At 53.3% G+C, this 23,158-nt stretch overlaps 4 protein-coding genes across 13 annotated transcripts; 2 read left to right on the top strand and 2 right to left on the bottom strand.

Moving 5' to 3' along the window:
- The first annotated feature begins 439 nt into the window (after positions 1 to 439).
- Positions 440 to 1,177, top strand: CCL27 (C-C motif chemokine ligand 27). Its single transcript, XM_069472130.1, has 3 exons — positions 440 to 509; positions 659 to 791; positions 989 to 1,177. Exons 1-3 carry the CDS (start codon positions 440 to 442, stop codon positions 1,122 to 1,124), a joined length of 339 nt encoding a protein of 112 aa, XP_069328231.1. The 3' UTR covers positions 1,125 to 1,177.
- Positions 1,169 to 10,898, bottom strand: IL11RA (interleukin 11 receptor subunit alpha). 4 transcript variants are annotated; one of them, XM_069476533.1, is made up of 13 exons: positions 9,926 to 10,000; positions 6,839 to 6,938; positions 6,487 to 6,547; positions 5,567 to 5,736; positions 5,326 to 5,440; positions 5,141 to 5,173; positions 4,897 to 5,063; positions 4,106 to 4,269; positions 3,145 to 3,286; positions 2,679 to 2,798; positions 2,469 to 2,565; positions 2,122 to 2,204; positions 1,169 to 1,605 (listed from the first exon to the last, which is right to left on the bottom strand). In XM_069476533.1, the coding sequence occupies exons 2-13, from the start codon at positions 6,936 to 6,938 to the stop codon at positions 1,589 to 1,591; spliced, it is 1,269 nt and encodes a 422-aa protein (XP_069332634.1). In that variant the 5' UTR covers positions 9,926 to 10,000; the 3' UTR covers positions 1,169 to 1,588. The 4 variants fall into 4 exon arrangements, with proteins under 4 accessions (XP_069332634.1, XP_069332635.1, XP_069332636.1 ...); XM_069476534.1 differs by lacking the exon at positions 9,926 to 10,000 and adding an exon at positions 8,114 to 8,199; XM_069476535.1 differs by lacking the exon at positions 9,926 to 10,000 and adding an exon at positions 10,844 to 10,898 and having other exon boundaries at positions 1,186 to 1,605.
- A 607-nt stretch (positions 10,899 to 11,505) lies between these two features.
- Positions 11,506 to 14,962, bottom strand: GALT (galactose-1-phosphate uridylyltransferase). Its single transcript, XM_069474386.1, has 11 exons — positions 14,832 to 14,962; positions 14,385 to 14,554; positions 14,085 to 14,160; positions 13,947 to 13,995; positions 13,692 to 13,821; positions 13,483 to 13,539; positions 13,198 to 13,320; positions 12,793 to 12,925; positions 12,611 to 12,694; positions 12,139 to 12,293; positions 11,506 to 11,876 (listed from the first exon to the last, which is right to left on the bottom strand). The coding sequence occupies exons 1-11, from the start codon at positions 14,911 to 14,913 to the stop codon at positions 11,796 to 11,798; spliced, it is 1,140 nt and encodes a 379-aa protein (XP_069330487.1). The 5' UTR covers positions 14,914 to 14,962; the 3' UTR covers positions 11,506 to 11,795.
- Positions 14,963 to 19,838: 4,876 nt separating this feature from the next.
- On the top strand, positions 19,839 to 21,740 carry SIGMAR1 (sigma non-opioid intracellular receptor 1). 7 transcript variants are annotated; one of them, XR_011233935.1, is made up of 4 exons: positions 19,839 to 20,082; positions 20,209 to 20,362; positions 20,539 to 20,631; positions 21,410 to 21,740. XR_011233935.1 is itself a non-coding variant. In XM_069474381.1 (4 exons), the coding sequence occupies exons 1-4, from the start codon at positions 19,932 to 19,934 to the stop codon at positions 21,634 to 21,636; spliced, it is 612 nt and encodes a 203-aa protein (XP_069330482.1). In that variant the 5' UTR covers positions 19,839 to 19,931; the 3' UTR covers positions 21,637 to 21,740. The 7 variants fall into 7 exon arrangements, 6 of the variants coding, with proteins under 6 accessions (XP_069330482.1, XP_069330485.1, XP_069330481.1 ...); XM_069474381.1 differs by having other exon boundaries at positions 19,839 to 20,022; positions 20,209 to 20,409; XM_069474384.1 differs by having other exon boundaries at positions 20,209 to 20,409; positions 21,628 to 21,740.
- The last annotated feature ends 1,418 nt before the right edge of the window (positions 21,741 to 23,158 follow it).

Below are 23,158 nucleotides of genomic sequence, written 5' to 3'. Positions count from 1 at the left end.
AAACAGCTGTGTGAGAGTGCAACTTGGGGAATAACGGGGCTATATGGTTTTGTCTGTGGTGTGTATAACTTTGTGAGGTTGATTGAGTAATCAAGGTGTGACTGTGAATGTGTGGCTATGGGTATATGAGTGTGAATGTCTATCATTGGATGCCAGTGTGGATCCTTGACTGCTCTTAGTCACTGTGTCATCAGTTCCCACATCGTGCACTCACTGACTCTTTCCCCAGCTTCTCTGCCCAGGGCTTAGAAGCCCATGGGAAATGGCAGGCCTGGAAGAAGAAGGGGTCTGTGACGACAAACTAAGAATTAGGGTCACAGGATAAGCACTACATCTCCACCTAGCTTCTGACTCACCTGGTGCCCCCAGGCAAAAGGCACCAGATAAAAGATAGAGGAGGAGGAGGAGGAGAGAGAAGGAAGTTTCCAGGCTGAGCAGCATGAAGGAGCCTTCACTGACTAGCAGCCTCCTCCTGCTATTGTTGCTCCTAAGCCCAGGCCCTGGAGCAGGTGAGTACTTGGGAGTATAGAAAGCTGGGGGGTAGGGGGTGAATGGGATGAAGGGAAAGAGGCCCAGGAAGTCCAACCTAACCTCCAACCTCTGATGGAGAGGTTCTTGCTGAGGACCCCTCTGAACAGATGGCCCTGTTGTCCCCTAGCATTGCTAATACCACCCAGCACTACCTGCTGTACTCAGCTCTACCGACAGCCACTCTCAAACAAGCTACTGAGGAAGGTCATCCGGGTGGAACTTCAGGAGGCTGATGGGGACTGTCATCTCCAGGCTTTCGTGTGAGCTCTGACCCCCACCCTGACATCCCTGACTCTGACCTCAGTCCCAACCCCTGATGCTGATCCTAACCCCAACCCCAACCCCAACTGCTAATTCTGATGCTGACTCAGGTTTTCATCTAGTCCTTGTCTTTGACCCCTGGACCCTAACCTCATCCCCAAACTATAGGCATAGCTTTGGACCTTTCCCTCCCCAGGCTTCACATGGCTCAACGCAGCGTATGTGTCCACCCCCAGAACCGCAGCCTGGCTCAGTGGTTTGAGCGCCAAGGGAGAAGGCTCCAGAGAACTTTGCCCAACCTGAATTTGGGGCTGCCAGGGAAGATGGGCTAGAGCCCCCAACAGCCAAAATAATAAAGCAGCATTGGACAGTAATCTCTGAGTATGATCCCCAAGAACTTCCTTGTTCTCTTTATTTGCATTTTCACAGCCCCTGCAAGGGGCAAGGCCAAGAGCCAAGGACCACACACACTCCCCGGGCACCTACATACATACATGCATGCAGAGAACACACGTTCCCTGCCTCACATACACATGGTCACACATGGACACAAACATACACATCTGCACACGTTCCTCAGGTGGAACTCCAGCTATGGGATGAAATCAGAGGTCCAGGCACCTTTCAGCTGGCAAGTTTCAAATACAGGGTCTCACAGAAATGGACTCCAAACAAAACTTCCAGCTGAGACCCTGTCCATAGGGATCTACTGTCCTGCCTGGGTTCTATCTGTCCATCCATCCACACCAGCAAGACAGAGTTATAGGTGGAATCAGCTGAAGCCCTCCTGGGTCCTCTACAGGTTTGGAGCTCCTAGAAGAAGTAGGAGGCAAATCAGTAGAGACAGTAGGACTGGATCTTGGCCGAGATACCCTGAGAATGAGGGAGGTGACCCAGTTCTGAGCCCAGCACTGAGAATGAATAGAGGAGCCCAACTCTTAGGGATCCTTCAACATCCTAAGGATGAGGGAGTGGATCTAGCTGTGGGCCCACGCACGCCAAAAATGAGGAAGGGGACCCAGCACTAATCCAAGACACCCCCCCTCCAAAAAAAGATGGATATCTAGCTCTGAGTCTAACACCCTGAAAATGAGGAGGGGAGTCCATCTGGGATCCTCAGTATCCTGAGAGAGAGGAAAGGGACTCACTTCTGAGCCCAAGGACTCAAGAATAAAAGGCCCAATCCTCAGCCTAGACATCATAAGAATGAGAAACCCAACTTGGATTCCCAACACCCTGAAAATGACTAGCATAACCAGCTTTTAATCCAGACACTCTCAAAATGGGGCACCCTTCTCTGAGTCCAAACCTCCTGGAGCTCCTACTCACCTGGAAGCTTGTCCACTGGAATCATTGGGGCCAAGAACCCAGGCTTTTGGGGTCCATCTTTCCCACTCTGTCTCAGCTTCAGCCTGGGATATAAAAAGGCAGCTGTCTCCCCAACAATGTGAATCATCTCAGTCTCCTCCAAAGGGTTTATTAGTAAAGTATCAGGAGAGGAATCTCAGGAGAATCATGAAGTGGGGTGTGGGGGATGGAGGTAAGCAGAGGCAGTTCCAGAACCAGGTTCAGTGGGAAGTCAATGGAAAATCATGAAGGGTGGGGATAAATGTGGTCTATGGGCATCAGAGCATCTGCAGGGATCAGAGGCTGAGGGGCCAATGGCAGTCACTTACCAGAGCCCCACTGCCAGGGCCCCAGCCACCAGTCCCAGGAAAGAGAAGATTCCCAAAGATGCTAGCACAGCCACCTGCTCCAGGGGGTCTCTGTGATCTGAGGGGGAAGGTCACATGCCACTGTGAGAGCAAGCCTGACCAAGCTCAGTGCCCCTTCTGTCTGGGGCTTTTTTGGTCCTCTATAACTTTTGCCCATCTGCCCAAGCTCACCAAGCGGCCTTGGGTTTGGTTGAAGGGAAGGCCTTGGAGGAGCCGGGCTGTCCACCTGAGGCTCTGCCTCTGGCTGCATATGTAGCTGGCCTCCAGCTGGTATTTCCTTCGGTAAGGGCCCTAAAGGAAGTCGAGACCTGTGAAGTGTCCACAAGTGGTGGGGGCAGGGGCCAGCTCCTACAGGTGGGGCCAAAGTCTGGGTTGGAAGTAGGGGTGTCTGAAAGGGCATGGCCAGATCCTTGAGGATGTAGCTGGTGGAAGTGAAGCCTGTAAATGCAGGGGTGGAGGCTGAGAGGCAGGACTGAAGCTAAGGCAGGGCTGTAGGCAACTGAGGCTGAAGCCTGGGACAGCAATTGCAATGCCTGGGTAGGGAGGGCATGTGTCATGGCCACCTTCATGAACCCAATCCAGCTGAGAGATGCTTTGGGGTGGGGTCTCTGTCCCTTTCTTTGGCTTTGTCTCTCACCAGTGCTTGGAGTCCCCCAGGCCTCTGGGCTCCAGGCACTCCAGGTGCCAGCATCCAGAAAGTCCCGGGCACTGACCCGTACAGCATGGGGCAGCCCAGCCACAGCGTCTGTGATCACCTCCTCCAATCCAGCTGGTTCCACCTGGGGGTGAAGATGGTTTGTTGGTGTGACATCCAAGTCGTAAGTGCAGAGCCTACCCAACCTCAGTCTGCAAAGAGCACCCCTCCCTCCCAGTCCTGTCCCTGTCAGCCTAGTGGAGCTATCTAGGCCTCACGTTGGGTGTCTGCTGGGCTTGGGTCTACACCTAGAGTTTGGAAGACAGTAGTGTGTAGTGATTAAAGGGGAGTAGTGTCAAGTTACCTGGGTTCGAATTTTTGCTAAGCAACATACTTAGGGACCTTTGGGGCCTTCTGTCCCTCAGTTTCTTCATTTATAAAATAGGGGTGAATATTCCTAAATAAGATATGGTGTGGTGTAGTGCCCGGCAGGCAGACAGCACTAAATAAATATTGGCTATTATCAGATGATGCTGCTTTCCAGACCTGATGCCAGCCAATCTTTGACATCTCCAGATGTGGTAATTCACTATCATCCTCAGCTAGGGATGTGAGTGTTTGTGTGAGAATGTGCCTCTGGGTAAAAGGCACTCCTTTTCCTAGAAGAGTTATTTTTTATTTATTTATTTATTTATTTTTCTTAACTAGGCTCTATGGTTACAAGAAGAGTTATTTTTTTAAAAGCCACTGCTGTCTTCCCACAGATGGGCTTACAGCCCACAGGGCAAAGACTCAGTGTATCAGTCACCACCGCAACCCCAGCACCCAGCACGAAGCCTGGCCCACGGGAACGCTCTGTAGGGGGAGGCGTCAAGGCTGCAGTGAACTGCCAGCACTGGGAAGCTATGCAGAACACCCAGGTTCATGAAAGCAGAGACAGGCTGGGATGCCCTGCAGGCCTCACCGTGGACCAGGCTGGATGCTGCACTGGACGGTACTGTAGCCGGAACTTGAGCAGGAAGTGGGGCTGGCGGGGCCAGGAGGCCGGGTACGTCCAGCTGGCACGCAGGCGTCTGGGATAACCTGGTACTGACTCCACCTGCAGCCCCTGGGGTGGGTCGGGGCGCACTGAGGGCAGTGAGACACAAAGTCAGGGTAGAGGACAGGTACCCACCCTTCCCCAGCACTTCCCAAGGTGTGTGTTTAAAGGTGCCTTAGCCTGGTGCTCCCAAGAAGCAAGGGGAAATCTCAAACTTGACCATCCATTAGGCTCAGAACCTGTCATCTTTATTATAAAATGAGCTGAAATCTGGGGGTGAGCTTTTGAAGTGTTATTTGAGTGAATAAAAGAGCAATTGTTTGTTTCATCTAAGGAAGATGAACTGGCCCAAATTCCAATGAGAGTTTTAATGCCCCACTCCCACGCACAGATCAAGAGGAAGGAGGGGCCCACAAGGGCTTCTCTTGGGCACAGAGGACATGAGCTGCGGCTGCCTTAAGCACACGGCCTAGAAGCAGGGAGTCAGCTCTGAGGCTAGGCAGCCAGGAAGGACTTGTGGGCAGTGCAGCAGCCATTAGAGTGTTTGCTGAGGTAACCATGACTCCTGGGCTCTGATCCTTTGATTTTTTAGTCTCCACAGGGCCATATATGTGTGAAATAGAGTCTATGTTGGGAGGGGACTGTTTGGGAGCTCTGATGGTGGATGGGTCTAAATCTATTGGGGTCTCTATGGCGGGCTAGGGGTGGGTACTCACAGATGCTCTGCAAGCTCACATCCAGCAGGCGTGTGCTGGCACCCAGTGGGTTCACCTCAGTCACATTAATCCGGTACTGGCTCCAGAACTCTGCCCCATGGACCACACAGCGGGAAGCCCCTAGGGGGTCCTGTGGGCATGGCCAGGGCCCTGTGGATGGACTCCTCCTAGGAGGGAGGATGTGGTCTTGGACTTTGGAATGTGGGACCCATTTGGAGCCCCCAGTCTCTCCCTCATGTCCTACCTCTGGCCATCAGCTCCTGGTACCGTCTTCTTCCTGGTGTGGAAGGGCCCATCTGAAGTCAGGAAGGAGAAGAGGGCCCTCTGCCCTCTCTGAGGCCTTCCTCAGAACCACCCTCCCTGCCTCCCATACCATGTTGTGCCAGCACACCCAAATGTGTAGGCACACTCACCCGATCATGCACACACCTGTAGGAGGTGAGGTAGCGGGTAGGTAAACCGCTGACCTGGCTGGGACTCCAAGTGCAGGAGAAGTTCTCATAGTCAGCTGCTTGGCAGGAGACAACAGGGCGGGCTGGGGGGTCTAGAGGCAGAGGGTACAGCTGGAGACTGAACAGTCCCCAGGTCCTCCCTATCCCAGAGGGCTCACTCCGGTCCTGAATTCCCTCAGGAGCCCCATGTCTAGTTACTTTCACCCTCCCCAACTCACAGCCCAGCTGCAGGGTCACCGTGCCCCCAAGTGCACCATCCAGGGTCCGGCAGATGTAGGTGCCCTGGTCAGTGCTGTCTGCCCGGGCCAGGACCAGTTCAGGCCCTAGCCCAGAGTCCGGTCCCTGGAGCAGCCTTGGTTCTCCGTCCCGAAACCAGGACACTGGGGCCCTGGAAGGTAAGATGAGATGATGATAGACACAGAGATTTTAAGTATAAGTCAGACCATGCCACAGCTTTCTGTGGGCTTTTAACTGCACTTGCAATAAAACCCAAATTCCTTCCACTGGTTTATAAAGCCCCTGTGAGGTAGCCCCTGCCTCCTTTTCCTTCTTCACCTTCTACCTCTCTCCTGCTTACCCACTGCACTCCAGCCACATTGGTGTTCTTTCTGTTTCTCGGAGATGTTGGGCTAATTCCTACCTCCGGGCATTTGCACTAGCTGTTCCCTCTGTCAGGACTGGTTATACCCTAATCTGTGCAGGGCTGCCTCCTTCCTGGCCTTCAGAAATCAGCTTCAATGTTACCTCCCCAGAGAGACCATCCCTGATTACCAGTAAAACATAACCACTCAGTTATCCTCTTCCACATCACTCTCTTTGGCTTTTTTGGCCTGCAGGTATTACTACCTGGCAAGATTCTTATTTGCTTGTTGTCTGTCTCCCCCACTAGGATGTAAGCTCTGTGAGGGCAGGCACCTTGCCTGGCTTGTGCATGAGGGTATCCCAGAGCCTAGAATAGACCCAGCACTCAGCAGGTGCTCAGTATATATTTGTTGAACTGAAGGATATTTAGAGGGTTAGGACAGATAGTGAGGTGAGGAGTACAGAGAGATGGGCAAGGGAGGGAAGGGACAGGAGGACTGGGCAGGGTCAAGAAAGGGTCATGAGTGTCAGACCAACAGGCAGGTGGGGCACTTACCCAGCAGTCACTCCGGGACAACACAGCATCACAGGCCTGCCAGGCTGCCCATACTGGACCCCTGTGGAGGGCACTTCTGAGGTGAGGCTCTTCCTTTACCTGCTCCCCCCCTCCCCCGCCACTTTGTGAGAGGGACAGGATAAAGAGCAGACTGTTAAGCCCTGGGCAGGGGTCATTGGATCAAAGGATCATGTTATAATCTGGAGACAGGGGTCAGAGGACAGGATAGAGAGGAGACCCAGTTGGGTATCAGGGGTGCAGGGGGATCACAAGTTAGGCACGGGAAGGGGCCATAGTGAGGGTGGCAAGTCACTAGTCAGAGTTGGAGCTCATAGAGTAGGGTTCTTCTCACCTGGGGGGCCCCAGGCCTGGGGGCAAGGGGAAGAGGCAGATACCAGGGCTGTAGCCACGGCCACCAGGACCCTGCTCAGCCCTGAGCAGCTGCTGCTCATCTGTGGGAGAGAGGCAGAGTCAGGGATCCCCCATCACTGAGATGAAAAGCTAAAGCCTGGCTGCTCCTCTCCAAAGCTGGGGCTTCCTAGGAGGAAAACTGATGCACCAAGTGGGGTAAGGCTACCAGAAATCATTGAGGGATCTGACCTAAAGTCTCCCACACACTCACGCACATGCACACGCACACGCACACACATACACCCTCACACCCTCAATCTCAGTCCTGGGCTTAGGGCCCAGAACAAAAGCCGGAGGCGAGATTCTGTGCCAGCAACCACCCCCCGCCCACTGCCGCCCTTGGCGCCCACCCCTGGCACCAAGTATCAGCACCAACTCAGCCATTCCCATTAACCCCTCCAATCCAGCTGTTGGGAATTCTGGTGTTCACCCCCCACCTGGTCCAGGGCTAATCACTGCCTCTGATTAACTTGGGGCAGACCTTATCACCCTGGGAGGAGGGGTTGTCATCATGGGTCTGAACCCATCCTGTACTCCCACCATGAGGCCTAGCCTTGCTCTGGATGCCAAGCCTCTCGCCTGGGCTTGGCTCCTTGCTCTGGCTACTTGGGCCACTCAGCTGGGTCTGGCTCTGAAATCTTGTTGGTCTCAAGTCTAGGAGGCTGGATGGGGCTAGAGTACCGGCCAGGGCTGCGAAGTTAAGCGGATCCAGATGCCCTGGCTGTTGCCAGAGGCTGGGGGCTGGCGAGGAGCCAGCAGATGGAGATGGAGACAGGGAGGCGGGGAGGGGAGACTGAGAGGAGCTGGGAGCCTGCAGAGACAGGAGCCTGGTGTGGGGGCCACAGCACCAAGAGATACTCAGAGAGCAGGACAGGGAGGCAATGGGGGCTCAGTGAGGGGAGGGTTGGGGACAGCAAGAACTCAAAATCCCAGAAGGGGCTAATAGTATGTCTATAAGGGAATGGAGTGTAGGAGAGAGGGATTCTGGAGCGGGGAGCAAGAGGAGGAAGGCAGTGGAGAAGTGGCCATGGGGAAAGAAGGGAAAGGTGGGGAGAGAGCCCTGGGTGAGACCACCAGAAGAGGAAGAGCACAGACCCCTCCAGAGTACAAGAAGTAGAAGAGAGCAGAGGCCTCCATGTATCTGTCTGTCTGTCTGTGTCTAGTTGGCTCACCCCCGACCCCTCAGCCACATTTACCCTGCTTAGCCCTACCCTACCTTGGTGATCCCAGTGGCTGAGTGTCCATGGCCTCCAGGACTTCCTCCCACCAGCTCCTCACCCGTCTCCTGCTCCACTGAGTTCTGGGACCCCAGAACCATCCCCTCCTTTCCCTTCCCTGCCCCGCCCCCTCTGAGCCCCAGAGCTCAGCCGCCCCTAGCCAGGCCCCCTCCCCCAACTCCTCCTCCCTCCTGCCTTCCCACCCGAGGCCCTGGGAAGGGAAGAGGCCTCCCCCAAGTCTGGAAAGGAAGCCACAGATGCAGCCAAGGCCAGCAAGAGGGAGAGGAGGGTTACTTATGCTTATGTCCCTGTCAGTGAGAGATTCCCTGTGTTTTCACACAGCCAAACACAGCCACATTCACGTGTGGACTCACTAGGCACAGTTAACAAAAAAGACACTCCCTTGAACACACATGGACAAAATCCAACAAAAAATCAGACACAAACTCATGCTCCCACTCTTTTCACTCTTCAGCAAATGTTTCCTTAGGGCACAGCTGGCTGTGTTTCGAGGGGAAGGGAGGCCCCAGGTTGGGGGACATAAGGAAAGGCCAAAGAGTCCGGTTCCCCGCCCCCCCCACCTGGAAGTTCCAGCCATTTCTCACCTCCCCCTCTACTCTTTGGGCCCCAGCACCAGGAAATGCCTTTGGTCCCTTGGTGCCAGATACACAAGACCCACATTTACCCTCAGACTCACACTCTCAGTCACTCACAGTCACACCGATGCACTCAGACATCCTCACTCGGACTCAGACACATTTACACATATTCATACACACATGCAGTCTCTCTCTCACACACACACACACACACACACACACTGCCCCTGGGATGGGGTCACAGCACTCCCTAAAAACAACTCCTCATCATGGTTAAAGCCCCCTCTCCCAGGGAGCTCTTAGCAATGGCTGATCCACGTCGCATTGCTGTTACAGGCCCCCAGGTAGCCAGAGAGATAAAGGCAAACGGGGGAGTCAGGCACAGGGACACAGAGACAGAGAGCATGAGAGGCACAACTAGAAATGTGCATACACAGAGATACCTGGGGAGACGAAAGTGTGAAGAGACAGAGAGAGATATCTCTAGGAAGACTGTAATAGGGAGAGAAAAAGGAATGCAAGGAAACTGAGTCAGACACGGAAACAGAAAATAAGCAGCAGCCGACCAGTGGTGGGAATGCTTGAGCAGAAGGAGGGGAAGCCACGTGTGTTGGGGACTGTCTGTGCTGGACACTAAGTAGAAGGGCAGTCCCATCGGCTATTGAAGTGGGTCCCCAACATATGAACACAGTTATACTCCCACACCATCTAAGTTAGGACACAGGACACACACATAGTCACAAGTCTCACTTTTGCTCTGCTACTGCTGAAGTCACACATTGGCACAAACAAACCCAGCCACCCACTCTCATGCTGGCAGACAGAGAAACGCCACAGAGACCTTCCCAAAACACATTCCCTGATGTGGTCACAGTCCCTCTCACACATACACACAGCCCAATCTCACCAAAAACTGTGCATTGGCCGACCCACACATAACTGCACACTTCACTTGCACAGCCACATGCAGACCCAGCTGCATGCACACTGACACAGGCAGTCACATTAGCAGACAGCTGCGCTAGGTGACACGCAGAGTCTCATATACAATGACATCGTCACACACAGACAGACACACACACACACACACACACACACACACACACTGACAGTCCGTCAGTCATTCTGGCCCTTTAGAACATACGCCACCCTGCCCCGCCCCCTTCTGGCAAGACTTCGTCGTCTACACCCGCTGGCCCTACCAGGCCTCACCTTCCGCGGCCGCTGCCGCCAGCGCCCTCTGCCCTCGCCCTCTGCCCCGGCCTCCACTCCCTCCCGCCCAGGGGCCCCGCGGTGGGGACGGCTCCGCCCAGGCGCCAATAGAAGGAGAGGGGTGAAATAGGGGGGGGCTCCCGGCCCATTGGAGCCTCCAACTGCCAATCACCTCCACCCCCTCCTCTGCCGGACACTTCCTGTCCCGTCCCAGACTGAAGAGGCTGCCGGGGAGAGTCTGGAGCTGGATTCCTGGGTCCCCGCCTGAAGGCCTGTCCTCCCTGGGGCAGCCGGACTGGAAGTGTTCGGCCCCTCCCCCTCCCAGCTGTCCACAAAGCCTCAGATTCAGGGCTCAGAGGCCACTGGGCAGGTGACTGAGAAGCAGAAGGTGCCCCTGACTCCAGATAAGATAAGGGGGAAGGGCTGGTATAGGGCAGTGGTTCTTAAACTTTGCTGGGTAGGTTTTAGAACTGCCAAGCTCCACTCCGTACCAATTAAATCAGGATCTCTGGAGGTTAGACCTAAGAATCAGTATTGTTTAAAACTTCCCAGATGATTCCAAAATGCAGCCAAATGAGGTGGGGCGGGGGGTGTGCAGGTAATTATGCCCTAAGAAACCAGCCACCCACCCAGGGCTCTTATCCACTTCCTAGTCACTAGGGGCTCCAGGGAAATGTGTACATACTGTATTATGTCTGATCTCCTTCCAAACCAGGGAAACATTCAACAGTCCCAGGCACCTCCCCTCCCCGGTACCAAGAAAGAAAGACCCTGGACCGGAAGGCAGGTAGCCAAGGTTCTTCTGGGCCAGGTCCTCCCACTGTTCAGCCTTAGTGTGATTTTCCCACCCAGAGACTTAGTTCCCCTGAGAAAACAATGGGGACAAAAAGTATTCTGGCCATCTCTACCATTACTCACCAGCCCTACCTTCACCTTAAAATTTGGAGGACACTAGGTGATATCAGGTCTCCTGGGTTGCATGGTCTGTTTTTCACATACTCTTGCCAGGTAAACAGGTCCAGAGGGGAGAGGGTAGACCAAGGGTCACTCTTGAGAACCATGCCCTCCTTCCAAGCTCTTGGGCTAACTCGGGCAGCCCCCTTCCCTGCCAGAGCTGTTTTCTGACCTGTGCAATGATTAGGGCACAAGGGCAAGAGAAGTATACAGAGCCTATACATATTGCACGTGGTAGTCTGGAGAGGCCAAGGACACAAAGCCACGTACACGCTCCCGTCCCGCCCCTTCAGCCCCTGTGGGCTGGAGCAGAGCCAAGCTGTAGCCACTTACAAAGCCAGGGTTCTGGCCAGCAGCCCAGAGCCTGGCCACTGACCACTGGGACCAGGATCCAGCTTACCCGCTCCCCACCAAAGCCTCAGGCCCACGCTTGGAGCTGATACCCAGGGCTGGTGGCAAAGGGGCCTCTGGCCTTCCCAAAGCCTCAGCCACAGCCAAAAAACACAAGATTTTAAAACAGTTTCCTAAACTGGGAATGCAGTCACTACACCATGAGTGAGAGAATCTATAGACCAGATGTAATACTGAATATTAACTTTTTTTGGACATTTAGGGTAACAAAGAGTACTAATTTTGTTCAGAGATGTAGGCTGGGGAAGAGTACTAATTTTTTTCAGAGATTTGGGGTATAAATTTTACATCAAGTTTTTACACATCTGTAGACAAAGAAAAGTGTGGCTGGAGCTATGTCTTTAGTATTTAACCCCAGATCCCTGAAGGCTAGAGTTCACATTCCTCTGATGTTCCAATACGGATTAAAGTTTGAGAAGCACAGTTTTATTGATGCTCCATCTGCCCAAATTCCAGGCCCCAGTTTCCCCAGGCAGAAGGATTCAAGGCCCTATGGTCAGCGTGGTCAGGCGATGGCTGCTGTCTCCCTGTCCTTCTGCCCCAGGGAGTAATGTACCTCAGGAAGTGCCCTTAGTCTCTCCGCAGCCTGGAAGGGAGACAGGGGGCAATCAGGGAGGGTAAGGGCTGCCCAGAATGGTGGTACGGTGCTCTGAGTGCTCAGGAGACAATGTGGGACTAGGAGACAAGGACTGCTGGAGTCACCAGAGGATGAGAGAGTTGAGCAGCTCCTAAGTCCCAAGGAATGCCCAAGTTGTTATGGGGGTTCTCAGGGTCATGATTGTTGGGATCTCTTAAGGAAATGGGAGAGAAAAGGGGACCAGAGGACCCAGGATGCTCTGAGTCCTGACCTGCTCAGGGGTGAGGTCTCTCTGAGCCTGGGCAAGCATTTCGTAGCCAACCATGAATTTCCTGACGGTGGCAGAACGCAGGAGCGGAGGGTAGTAATGAGCATGTAGCTGCCAGTGGTCCCAGTTGGCCCCGGCCTCTGATCCTGTGGGAGCCCCTGACAGAAGAAGGCAGAGATGGTGGGGAGAGCCCTTTCTTTAGTCTTCAGCCTAGCCCCTACCCCAAACCAGGCCAGGTATCTGAAAACTACATCTCCCAGTATGCTTTGCCAATGAGGATCCCAGGCGTTAGAAAGCACACTGGAGACACAGTTTCACCAAGTTTGCTGTACCAACCCCAGTCCCAGCATCCCTGCTCTGGACACTTCCCCCAGCAAGTGTTAAGGCTCACTAGGGTTTGTAGTCCACTGGGCTGGGTCCCAGGAGCCTGGAAATGGTGTTGGGGGATTAGGTATAGGTACTTGAAAGGCCTCACCATGCCAGCCCATGGAGTAAGGAAAGGACGTCTCAAATAGGTTGTCATATTTGGTCAATAGCTTCTTCATGATGGAGGCTAGATCTGCAATCAGAGCCTGAATCTCAGCCTGGGGCCCAGATGCTGGCCCTACTGGAGCCACTTCTATCTCGTGCTGAGCCCCACGGCCTCAAGGTCCTCACCATCACGTTCATCAGGAGTCAGCTCAGGTAGCCGTCGCACATGCCGACGGGGCAGCAGCAGTGTCTGGTAGGGCCACACTGCCCAGAAGGGGACCAGCACTAACCAGTGCTCACTAGTTAGGACCAGACGTTCCTGGGCAGACAGAATGGATATGAGGTCATGGGGGGAGACAGGTACCGGCAAATAGGCAGGAAGAAGAAGAATAGAATGTACCCAGAATCTGATGGATTCTCACCACCTCCACCACTACTGCCACTAATCTAAGCCACCATCATCTTTCTTTTAGATTATTGCTAGGGCCACCTAGCAAGTTTCTCTGCTAGCTCCCTTCTACCTTCATCCTTCACACACCTCTCTCTTTAAGTTAGAGACTTCTTAAAGACACAGGCTTGGCTTTCTCCCACCTTCCTGAGCAGCTCCTGGCGGCTATACTCCATTAGCAGGGGCTCTCCATGCTGACTCTGATAGTCCCGCTGAGATCGCTCCTCACGCTGTGCAGTATCTGGCAGGAAACTGCTGGCCCACACCTGTCAAGGGGCAAAAGCAGAGAAGGGCAGGCAGGTCCTTTACCTCCAAGCCTATACATCACTAGCATATTTCCTTTGTCCGATCCATTAATCCAGTTCCCCTGCCCACAGTGCTGGCTAGGACCCAGCCAAGAAACCCACTAGAGCCCCTGACACCCTTACCTGGCAGTGGGGATGGGGGTTGGAGCAGCCCATCATGGCTCCTTTGTTTTCAAAGATCTATTGGGTAGGGGTAGGGAGATTTAGTAGCCAAAGACACCAACTCAGCCCCCTCCTGACCACACCCTATGGAGACAGGAATGCTACTTCCCAGAACCAAAGCTGTACCACCCACTCCCTGCCCATCCAAGGGAGGAGGTGACCTCACAAACCTGCACCCAAGGGTATTGGACACCCAGCTCCTCTGTGACTGAGGCCCATGCATCGACGACAGCCCGGATCTCAGGGACCGACATGAGTGGCAGCGTCATATCCGACCAGGGGTGGAAGCACATGACCTTACTAGGTGGTGAGGGGTAAGGGATGACAGAGGGATAGGGCATGGCTGTGCTAGGGGTGGGGCCCAACCCCAGTGCTCAGTCTGCAACCCTGGGTTGAACGATGTAAGAGGGGAAATCCATAGTTACCAGACTCCTCGAGCAGCCTCTGCTTGAAAAAGGGGATGATCATTGGGTCCTGAGATAAAGGAGTATCACTCTCTGCAGCAGAAATCCCCCAAGAGGTCTAGCCTCCCTCCTCCCTAACAGCAGTTGGAGTCAGGTTACCTGGACTGGGGGCATCAGGCTGCAAAGCTGGGAAGTCATTGTCAAACAGGAAGGTGGCATCATAGTGGGGATTCACCTGACAAGGATAAGACAGAGAAGCATTTGCTGCCCCAGACCACTGTCATATGGCTTCAAGGGCTAGACATGCTACAGCAGGGTGGGGAAGGCCCACTCTAGGGCACGAAAAGGCTTGGTGGGATATGACCCAGATGAGGTCCACTGCCCTGTGGGTGAAGGGCAGCTCTAGGAGAGAGCTACTCCCCCAGCCCAGCCTGCAGATGCAGGGCTCTACAGGTTTACCTCTCCGTTGGCCCTTGTGGCCCCAGGACACAGAGGGTTGAGGGGGTCGTGGCGGGGCACTGTCTTCAGAAGCTGGGGCTCCACTTGCCCCTGCCAGGGCCGCTTCATGCGGTGAGCTGACACCAGCACCCACTCATCCTGCAGCGGGTTGTAGCGGATATGCTGATGGTCTGGGGACAGATAGTCAAGATAAGCCCACAAAACTGTCTCCCTCTCCCCTGGGTCTCACCCACCAGCAGGCCCAAGCTCGGGGACGCCCTCTCGGCCCCGTCCTGCACAGGAACTAAAGCCCCAGGACGGGACCTTCCCAGCGCCAATTGGCCTGCAGCCCCTACACCCGCCTCTCTCTTCGCATTGCCGGCCTTGCTTGGGGTGGGGGCGAGAACTGCCTAAGGAAAGGGAGGGCTCGGGTCGGGTTCCAGCGAGTCCCAGCCGCCCTGCAATTACCGCTCGCCCGGAAGGTTGCTGCCGTGCTGTCGGCCTCTGACGCCTGCTGACGCTGCTCAGGAACGGCCCCGCTGCGCGACATCTGGACACCGGGGAGACAGTCTGGAACGTCCGTACAGCCGCGTCTGGCCCTAGGATTTCTCTGTCTGCCCGCCCAGCCCCGCCCCGCCCCCGATGATTGGCCAGAAGCCAGCACGTGACTGTCTGAGGGGGCTGCCCGGCCACCTGGGGGCGGGGCTCAGGCACAACGCGGGACGACTTTGATAATCCCACTCCACCTGGGACTGGAGCCTCTACTCCGGAAGAACCTCTGTGAAAACTGCTTACTGCAGAGTGCCAAGGCTCCAAGATGCTTACAGGACTTCTTTGCCGCACTCAGTCATTCATTTGGCTATTCATTCAGCAAATATTTACTGAGCATCAACCAGGTGCTAGACTCCTAGGCTGTATGGGGCATAGGGATGCCCCTTTGTGCACGAGTCAGGCATGGCCTCGGCCCTCACTGAGCTTACATTCTAGGGCGAGTAAGGTGTGACTCTGATTCCACACTCACCTCAGCCACCTGTTCGGTGGCTATGGTGGAGGAGAGGCAAATTTGGGGATAGAGTGGGCCTAATCTGCTGTAGCTGAACCCTAGCCCCTTGGGCGTTACCTGGAGGAGTGGATACTTCACAATAGCCATACCCCATCCCCACCAGCACAAACAGATTTGGAAAAAAGGGCTAAGTAACCATAGTGTCCACCCCCCCACACACACACCAAAAGCATAAGATGTGGGAGATGGCCAGGCACAGTGGCTGACGCTTGTAATCCTAGCACTCTGGGAGGCCGGGGCTGGAGGATTGCTTGAGGCCAGGAGTTCAAGATCAGCCTGAGCAAGAACGAGACCCCATCTCTACTAAAAATAGAAAAATTAGCTGCGTTTGTTGGTGTCCACCTGTAGTCCCAGCTACAAAGGAACAAAGGAGGCTGAGGCAGTAGAATTGCTTATGCCCAGGAGTTTGAGGATGCAGTGAGCTATGATGTCACCACTGCACTCAAGCCTGGGCAACACAGTGAGACCCTTTCTCAAAAAAAAAAAAAAAAAAAAAAAAATGTGGGAGAGCCAAGAGGGCTACAAGAAATCCGAAAATCTGGGTAGGACACCACTGTCCGGAGCTCCAGCCACCATCTGGGTGGGGTCAAGGGTGTTCCTTTACAGATCCCCTTCTCTTCTCCAAATTTATCTTAGATCAGACCAATTGGCTAATGCTTAGATATAATTCAAATTAATTTCTCTCCTAGCACTTTTAAAGAGCCATCTAAATATTGTCTAAACCTCTTCCCCATTTCACAGTGGGAAACAGAGGCCTAAAGGTCACCCAGAGAATGAGTGGCCAAGCTGAGATTTGAATGCAAGTTTGCAAGGCTCTTCTCAGTGCTGGTAGATCCCTCTGAGAGAGACTTAAGTGGAATTTCAGATAGAAACCCAGTGAGCTAGGAGCTGAGCCATAGCAGGGAGGCCCCTTCCCCCAAGCCTGGCCAGGCCAAGCCAGGTGTTTTGCAGCTGAGCTGCGAAAACTGGGTCATTGGTCATTTACCTGATCTCTGCCCTAGGGTCCTCGGACTGAAATCTGAAGAGGCCACTAGGTAGGGGGCAGGGAGCAGGGGACTTAGAGGTTTAACTATCCCACTGGCTGTACTCGAACGGGTGGGACAGGGATAGGAAATCTGCTTTTCTACTGTCTCAGCTATCTTTTTTTCAGTGACTGGATTTGGAAGGCAGCTCCATTTTCCCAAGAACACCAGTACTTCAAGACACTCCCTGGATCATGCCAATTAACTCCTGACCTCCTTTAGGAACATCTCTGGGAACATCTCACACCTCTCCTCTCTTTGTGTCTCTCCAAGGTCACTTTCTGGAGGAAGAGGAGAATGGTTGAGATGGGGCCTACCCAGCTTTTTGTCTCCCAGATCCCAGAGATGTGATCTCTGCTATGACATCTGGGAAAAGATGGCTGTGACCCTCAGCCCCTCTATCCCCTAACTGGGGTCACTCAAGGCCATGGAACACTCCTTTTTTTGTTTGTTTGTTTTTAAACGATGTGAGCTGGAGAAGCTTTCTGAAAGACCAGACAGGGAAGCTGCAGGCCCAGATAGTCCCAGAAGGCTCTGCCTGGAATGGGGGACAAAGACCAGATTTTGGGGCTAGTACCTGCTGCTCAAGGTTCTTAGCAAATTGTCACCTCAGGAATGCCACAGAAGCCAGAGCTACTTCAAAAACATGTTCCCTCAATCGTGCATCCTCTCCTCTAGATAATCCCTTCTTTATCTTTCCTTTCTCTGCCAATTTCCTAAAAAAATAGTCCATCTTCCCAGCCTCTGCTCTTAGCTGCACAGTATATTGTAACATGTCTTTTGCCCTGTATTGGTCAGAGTAAATAATCTTAGTTGCTATAACAAACAACCCCCAAAGCCCCATGGTTTAGCATCATAGCACATTGCTGGGGGCGGGGGTGGGAGGGAGGGAAGAGGAGCTCTGTCCCAAGCAGCAGTCGGGGACCCAGGTGCCTTCCATCTAGTGGCTCTGCCATTTCCTAGGGCCTCAGAATTCTCCATGAGATCCTTTGTAATAGATGAGGGAAGAAAGAGAATGTATCAGAGGAGATTTTAGGAGCTAGACCTGGAAGTGTCATCATTTCTGCCTATATTTCGTCGGCCTGAATGCAATCACATGGCCCCATCTAACTACACAGTACACTGTGGAATGTAATCTGGCTGCCCAAGAGCAAAAGGAAATGGATTTATGAATAGATAGCATTGTTCTGCCACATGCCCCTACTGAGAAATATAATGACCATTTCTTGTCATCTTATTGAATCAATTATATTTGACTGTGTTGACCCTTCAATCCATCACTTTGAGAAAGAAAAGAAACTTTTTATCTGAGGATTGTGAGACCCTTTTAATTATCAGGCCTAGAGAGGCATTGAAATGTGGCAGCATATGACAGCAGTCATGTCTCACCCACTCCCCAAGCTAAATAATTATTAATACTTCTTGAAGCCACTTGCTATGTGGGCTCTAGACTAACTGATGCCAAATAGCCATAAAATGCAACATGCTGGACACTATAACTCATATCCTATAGTTCAACAATGTATAGACAATCACTAACCAATGTTTTCCTGTAAACCAATGAGAATGCCTGTCAAACAACTTTGTATCAGCCCACGCCTTATCCCCTTTTGGTCTGTAAAAACTTGCTCATATCAAAGGCCAAACAGAGCACTCCCCAAGGCAAATTGGACGTGTGTCCTGGGCAGCTGTATTCAACATTGGCCCACATAAATTCTCTGTCACCCAGGCTGCAGTGCAGTGGCAAGATCACAGCTCACTGCCGCCTTGAATCCTGGGCTCAAGCAATCCTCTTGCCTCGGCCTCCTGAATAGCTGGGACCACAGGTACAAGCCATCATGCCTGGCTAGCTTCTCTCTTTAGGTTGAAAACTCCAACGTGTGACACTACTCTCTTCCAGCTCCTCTATGTTTTATTCATATCACTAACAAATATAAATGTTCACCATGTGAGGCACTATTGCTTTATAAATATTAACTCATTTAATCTCCATCACAATGAAGGTATGTACTATGAAGTAGGTACTTTTATTTATTCCATTTTACAGATAAAAATACTAAGTCACAGATAGAAAAAAACAAAAACTGAGTCACAGAGATTCTAAGTAACTCACCCAATTTCACACTATTATAGTAGGTAGCAGGAGCCAGGCTTTGAACCCAGTCAATCTAGTTCTCCAGTTTATTTCTTAGTCACTGCACTATGCTCTTTTCTCGCCTTTGCTTCTCTTCTTTTTTGGTCTTTTCTTCCTTTGCCTATCCCTTAGCTGTTAGTGTTCTCCAGGGCTCTGTTCTTAGCCTTATCTTACGCCAGTCCCTCTCCCTGTGAGATTTTATCCATTCTTTAGGTTTTAATTACCACTTTTTCTGTAGACTCCCCAGTGAGATCTCTAAACTGAGGTGAGACTGTGCTTGCATTGTTCATAGCCACATCCCCAGTGGCCACCACAGAACTTCACACATACAAGTGTCTGATTAAATGACAACTCCTAGCCCTCTGTCTCCAGACTGGATCTGAGCTCCAGAACTGGACACGCAACTTCCCACTAGACAGGAACAAGGACGTTAGTCAAGTATGGGGAAAGGGGGAATAGGATGGAGAGAAAAGAGTATTCCAGAAGAGATCAAGCTCTGCCAACTGTATTTTAAGAGTTCACAAGCTCATTTCTTTTTTTCCATCTCCCCTGACACAGACCTTCTCTCTTACCGGGACCACCGGGACCATAGTCATAGTCTCCCTCTCATCTTGCTCCCCTCCGCTCCACAGCCCTGTGCCACTCCGTGGTAAAGTCTAATCCCGTCGCTCCCCTGCTGATAACTCTCAGTTGGTTTACAAGGCCCTCCTCTCACATTTTGTGTTGCAGAATAAAGAAAGAATTATAGGCCCCTGAAGAGCCCATGCTGTCTCTCTCCTTTGCTCTTAGACTGTCTCCTTGTCTGGAATGCCCTTCTCAACGCTCTTTAAGATACAGCTCAGGAGTCACCGCCTCTGAAAGCCTTCCCAAACTCTCTCAGGTTGGACTGCCTCCTCTCGGCTTCTGTGCTTGTTAGTAAAGGCGGGCCTTAACAATCAGGAGTCCCAAAAGGCTCTACTTCCAGGCTCGTCTGCTTCGCCAGCCAGTGATCCTAGGTGGGCCAGTCCATTCTGGGTCTCGCCGCCACCCGCCCCTATCCCCACGTGGAGTGGCACGAGGACAGACCCTGCCCGAAGACCCTAACTCGGGCAGCTACGAGGATGTCCCCGCCCCCTCGCCTCACGTGCGCGGCGCCGCCCCTCCCCTCCGCGCTCTTCACTAGGAAATGGTTCAACCGAAGGGGCGGTGCCGGGGTGCCCGGACCGTTCCGATTGGCCAGGGCGAGCCATACCACGGCAGTGGCGGGGGAGCGAGTCGTGGGCTGCAGCCGGTGGGCTCAGCGGCGGTGAGTGCAAAGCCTCAGGCCTGGGCTCCCCCTCGCGCTGCTCTGTGCCAGGCCGCCCGCCGGGATGCAGTGGGCCGTGGGCCGGCGGTGGGTGTGGGCCGCGCTGCTTCTGGCTGCTGCAGCTGTAATGACCCAGGTCGTCTGGCTCTGGCTGGGTACGCAGAGCTTCGTCTTCCAGCAGGAAGAGATCGCGCAGCTGGCGCGGCAGTACGCTGGTGAGCGGGCAGAGGGCGGGGAGGGGGTGGGCGGCCCGGGAGCCGAGCCGAGGGTTCCCCAGGACGCCATCCCTGAGCCCAGGACCGGTGCTAGCCCTAACTCCGCCGCTCCTCTGCCTCCACCAGGGCTAGACCACGAGCTGGCCTTCTCTCGGCTGATTGTGGAGCTGCGGCGGCTGCACCCAGGCCACGTGCTGCCCGACGAGGAGCTGCAGTGGGTGTTCGTTAACGCGGGCGGCTGGATGGGCGCCATGTGCCTCCTGCATGCCTCGCTGTCCGAGTACGTGCTGCTCTTCGGCACCGCCCTGGGCTCCCGCGGCCACTCGGGTCAGTGCTAGCAGCGGGTGGGACTGGGAGGTTGGGGCTTTATCAGGGCCCAGACCCTCCTTTCTGATGTTTGGCTGGGCTATGCGATGGTGCGAATACCCTGATAGTGTCCATCTGATTGTCACTCAGGGCGCTACTGGGCTGAGATATCGGACACCATCATCTCTGGCACCTTCCACCAGTGGAGAGAGGGCACCACCAAAAGTGAGGTCTTCTATCCAGGTGGGTAAAGATGCTCTGACAGAGAGGTGGGACATGGCATGGCATGGTAAAGGGGTACATTGGGGGGCCCTCCCAATGGTTCCTTCCCCACCCCCCATAAGCCACAGGTGGTTGGGGCAGAGCTGAGGGACCCTGTTGCTTTTCTCTGTCAAAGTTTCCTGTTAAACATGTCTGATTTTTATCTCCCTAGCCAATATTCCAATAATTGTTGGGGAGACAGTTGGGTAATCAGAAATGCTCTCATACCCCAAAAGAGGTGTGAGAGCATTTTTTTTTTTTAATAGCTTAACAGTTTACATAAAAAGTAGAGCTTTGGACTTCCAAGTTAATTTGAGGTTGAGTGTCAACATAGCAGGCATTGGATTGAACAGCTACATTTCTCAGAAACTCTCACAAGTCTTGTAGCTACCTCTTCCCTATCTAAAAAGCCCAGCCCAAGTTTAGCTAAATTTCTACTTGACATGAGTGAGGCATGGGAATACAGACTTCCATGACTTCCGTGCAATGGGCCCATGGCCAGGCAAGGTAATCTATCCTTCCATGGCTTCCCCCAAAAGAAGACATGGGCCAGGTGATGCCACAGAAGAACATTTAGTAGTGGCTATCTGGGTCTCTTAGGCCTCCAGGTGGGGAACCAGCCCAGTGGGGTAGGGCTTTTTCCTTTCCTGAAGCTCCCTCTCCATTCCGCAGCCCTAGATAGCCCGTGGGCTAGAGAAGTAGCAGCAATGGAAGGGCAGGGCAGAGCTGGGCTCCTCATGTGGTGCTCCTTGTCCCCCAGGGGAGACAGTAGTGCATGGGCCTGGAGAGGCAACGGCTGTGGAGTGGGGGCCAAACACATGGATGGTGGAGTACGGCCGGGGTGTCATCCCATCTACCCTGGCGTTCACACTGGCTGACACTGTCTTCAGCACCCAGGACTTCCTCACCCTCTTCTACACTCTTCGCTCCTATGCCCGGGGCCTCCGGCTTGAGCTCACCACCTACCTCTTCGGCCAGGACCCCTGACCAGCCAGGCCTGAAGGAAGATCTGTGGATGAACAGGAGTGGGCAGGCCCACACATGTCCACTGGCTGGAGCCCATGTTTACAGACAGGGACATACTCACACCATACAGATGTTGAGTTCCTGTGTACAAGCAGGGACATTCCATGCTTATACATCCAAACACAGAGACACAAATGGGACACATAAAGATACAGAGATCTGTGTGTACAGCAGGATCACGCACTCACACCCATCCAGAAGGGAGCCTCACATATACTAGGGAGCCAGTCATGTTCAAACACATACACCACAAGCTTGACTCACTAACTCAGGCCTTTCCAGAGCTTCCCACCCACTGCCCCTAGTCAGGGCTCTGGAGTTAAGGATGGGGGTGGGTATTACACTGCCTCAGTCTGACTCCTCGACCCAGCAGCAATTTGGGGGGGATGGAGAGGAGCTGCCCTTTGGAGGCCCCCATCACCTGCAGCTGTGATGCCCTTCCCCTTCTCCCCTGACCTCACCATATGCCTTATCCCCGTTCTCCCCTGCTATGCAAGTGCCCCTGTGGCTTGTCCCCCACACCCTCAGCAACCAAGTCACCTGGAGAATCAGAGTAATGTGGAGAATGCTGAAGTCAGAGTCTTCCATTCCTGAAAGACCCCGTTCCTCCCTTAGGGGTGTAACGGGGAAGCTGGCTTTAGCCCAGGGCCCACCACTGCAGAGAGGTCCTGGAGAGGTGGGCCTAATTCCAAGGGGCCATGCTTGGCCTAGAGAAGGCCTTTTCTGTGCAAACACACACCCACCCATCATAGTTTCAGAGAGCCCTTGCTACATTCTCTGTCCGTCTGTCTGTTTCTGTTAATAAAGACCTGTTGATCAGTTCCATTTCTTTGTGTGTCTGAGCAGCAAGAAAAGCCTCTCACTCTTGGGGAAACCTCAGAAGGGCCTCTTGCTTTGTGGTTTAGTTTATCAGATGGTAGCTTCAGACTAGTAGGGACTATATAGTTGAATGTGCCTAAGAATCACCTAGAAGCTTGTTGAGTCTACAGATTACTGGGTTCCACTGCCAGAGACTAGTTCTGAGTTGAGGCCTTGAAATCAGCATGTTTTAAGAAGATCCCTTCCAACACAGTTGTGACTGCCACAATTTGAGAAATTCAGGGCTGGGTGGGATAGTTGTGTGTCTTGGCCTCACTTCTGCCAGTGCAATTCTGGGAACAGTCCTTAGACTCCTGCTCTGGATGGCCACATGGTGGCAATGTGTACCCACTTTTGAGCTGAAAGGCATCGTTCTCAAGTCTGCTTTTTTCTGGGCTCCTAGAGTATGGTGTCTACTGCCACCCAGATCAGTTCCTCCACTCTATGGTGTACCTTCTCCAGGACCCACCATTTCTGTGGGGTCTCCCAGGGTGGGAAGCAGACACACTACCTGGCAGTATGTGAGGCAGGTAAGACCAGGACTACGGTGAGGTGAAAGGGGTGCCTAAAGTGCACTCAATCCCAAAGACCCTGCTCTTGCCTTCTTGTGCACCCTAGGCACCAA

Source organism: Eulemur rufifrons, chromosome 7, assembly GCF_041146395.1.
Source record: "Eulemur rufifrons isolate Redbay chromosome 7, OSU_ERuf_1, whole genome shotgun sequence".
Lineage (NCBI taxonomy): Eukaryota > Metazoa > Chordata > Mammalia > Primates > Lemuridae > Eulemur > Eulemur rufifrons.
The sequence above is the reverse complement of the archived record's forward strand: the minus strand, read 5'-3'. Positions and strand labels throughout refer to the sequence as shown.

Excerpts from the sequence above, each read along its gene's own strand:
- CCL27 (XM_069472130.1), top strand. The coding sequence starts at position 440 with ATGAAGGAGCCTTCACTGACTAGCAGCCTCCTCCTGCTATTGTTGCTC. Across the intron at positions 510-658 it reads AAGCCCAGGCCCTGGAGCAG|CATTGCTAATACCACCCAGC; the intron begins GTGAGTACTTGG and ends GTTGTCCCCTAG. Across the intron at positions 792-988 it reads TGTCATCTCCAGGCTTTCGT|GCTTCACATGGCTCAACGCA; the intron begins GTGAGCTCTGAC and ends TTCCCTCCCCAG.
- IL11RA (XM_069476535.1), bottom strand. The coding sequence starts at position 6,938 with ATGAGCAGCAGCTGCTCAGGGCTGAGCAGGGTCCTGGTGGCCGTGGCT. Across the intron at positions 5,737-6,486 it reads TGTCCCGGAGTGACTGCTGG|GGCCCCAGTGTCCTGGTTTC; the intron begins GTAAGTGCCCCA and ends CTTACCTTCCAG. Across the intron at positions 5,174-5,325 it reads CGCTACCTCACCTCCTACAG|GAAGAAGACGGTACCAGGAG; the intron begins GTGTGTGCATGA and ends CTTCCACACCAG.
- GALT (XM_069474386.1), bottom strand. The coding sequence starts at position 14,913 with ATGTCGCGCAGCGGGGCCGTTCCTGAGCAGCGTCAGCAGGCGTCAGAG. Across the intron at positions 14,555-14,831 it reads AGCAACCTTCCGGGCGAGCG|ACCATCAGCATATCCGCTAC; the intron begins GTAATTGCAGGG and ends ATCTGTCCCCAG. Across the intron at positions 13,822-13,946 it reads GAGGCTGCTCGAGGAGTCTG|TAAGGTCATGTGCTTCCACC; the intron begins GTAACTATGGAT and ends CTCACCACCTAG.
- SIGMAR1 (XM_069474380.1), top strand. The coding sequence starts at position 19,932 with ATGCAGTGGGCCGTGGGCCGGCGGTGGGTGTGGGCCGCGCTGCTTCTG. Across the intron at positions 20,083-20,208 it reads GCTGGCGCGGCAGTACGCTG|GGCTAGACCACGAGCTGGCC; the intron begins GTGAGCGGGCAG and ends TGCCTCCACCAG. Across the intron at positions 20,410-20,538 it reads GGGCTCCCGCGGCCACTCGG|GGCGCTACTGGGCTGAGATA; the intron begins GTCAGTGCTAGC and ends ATTGTCACTCAG.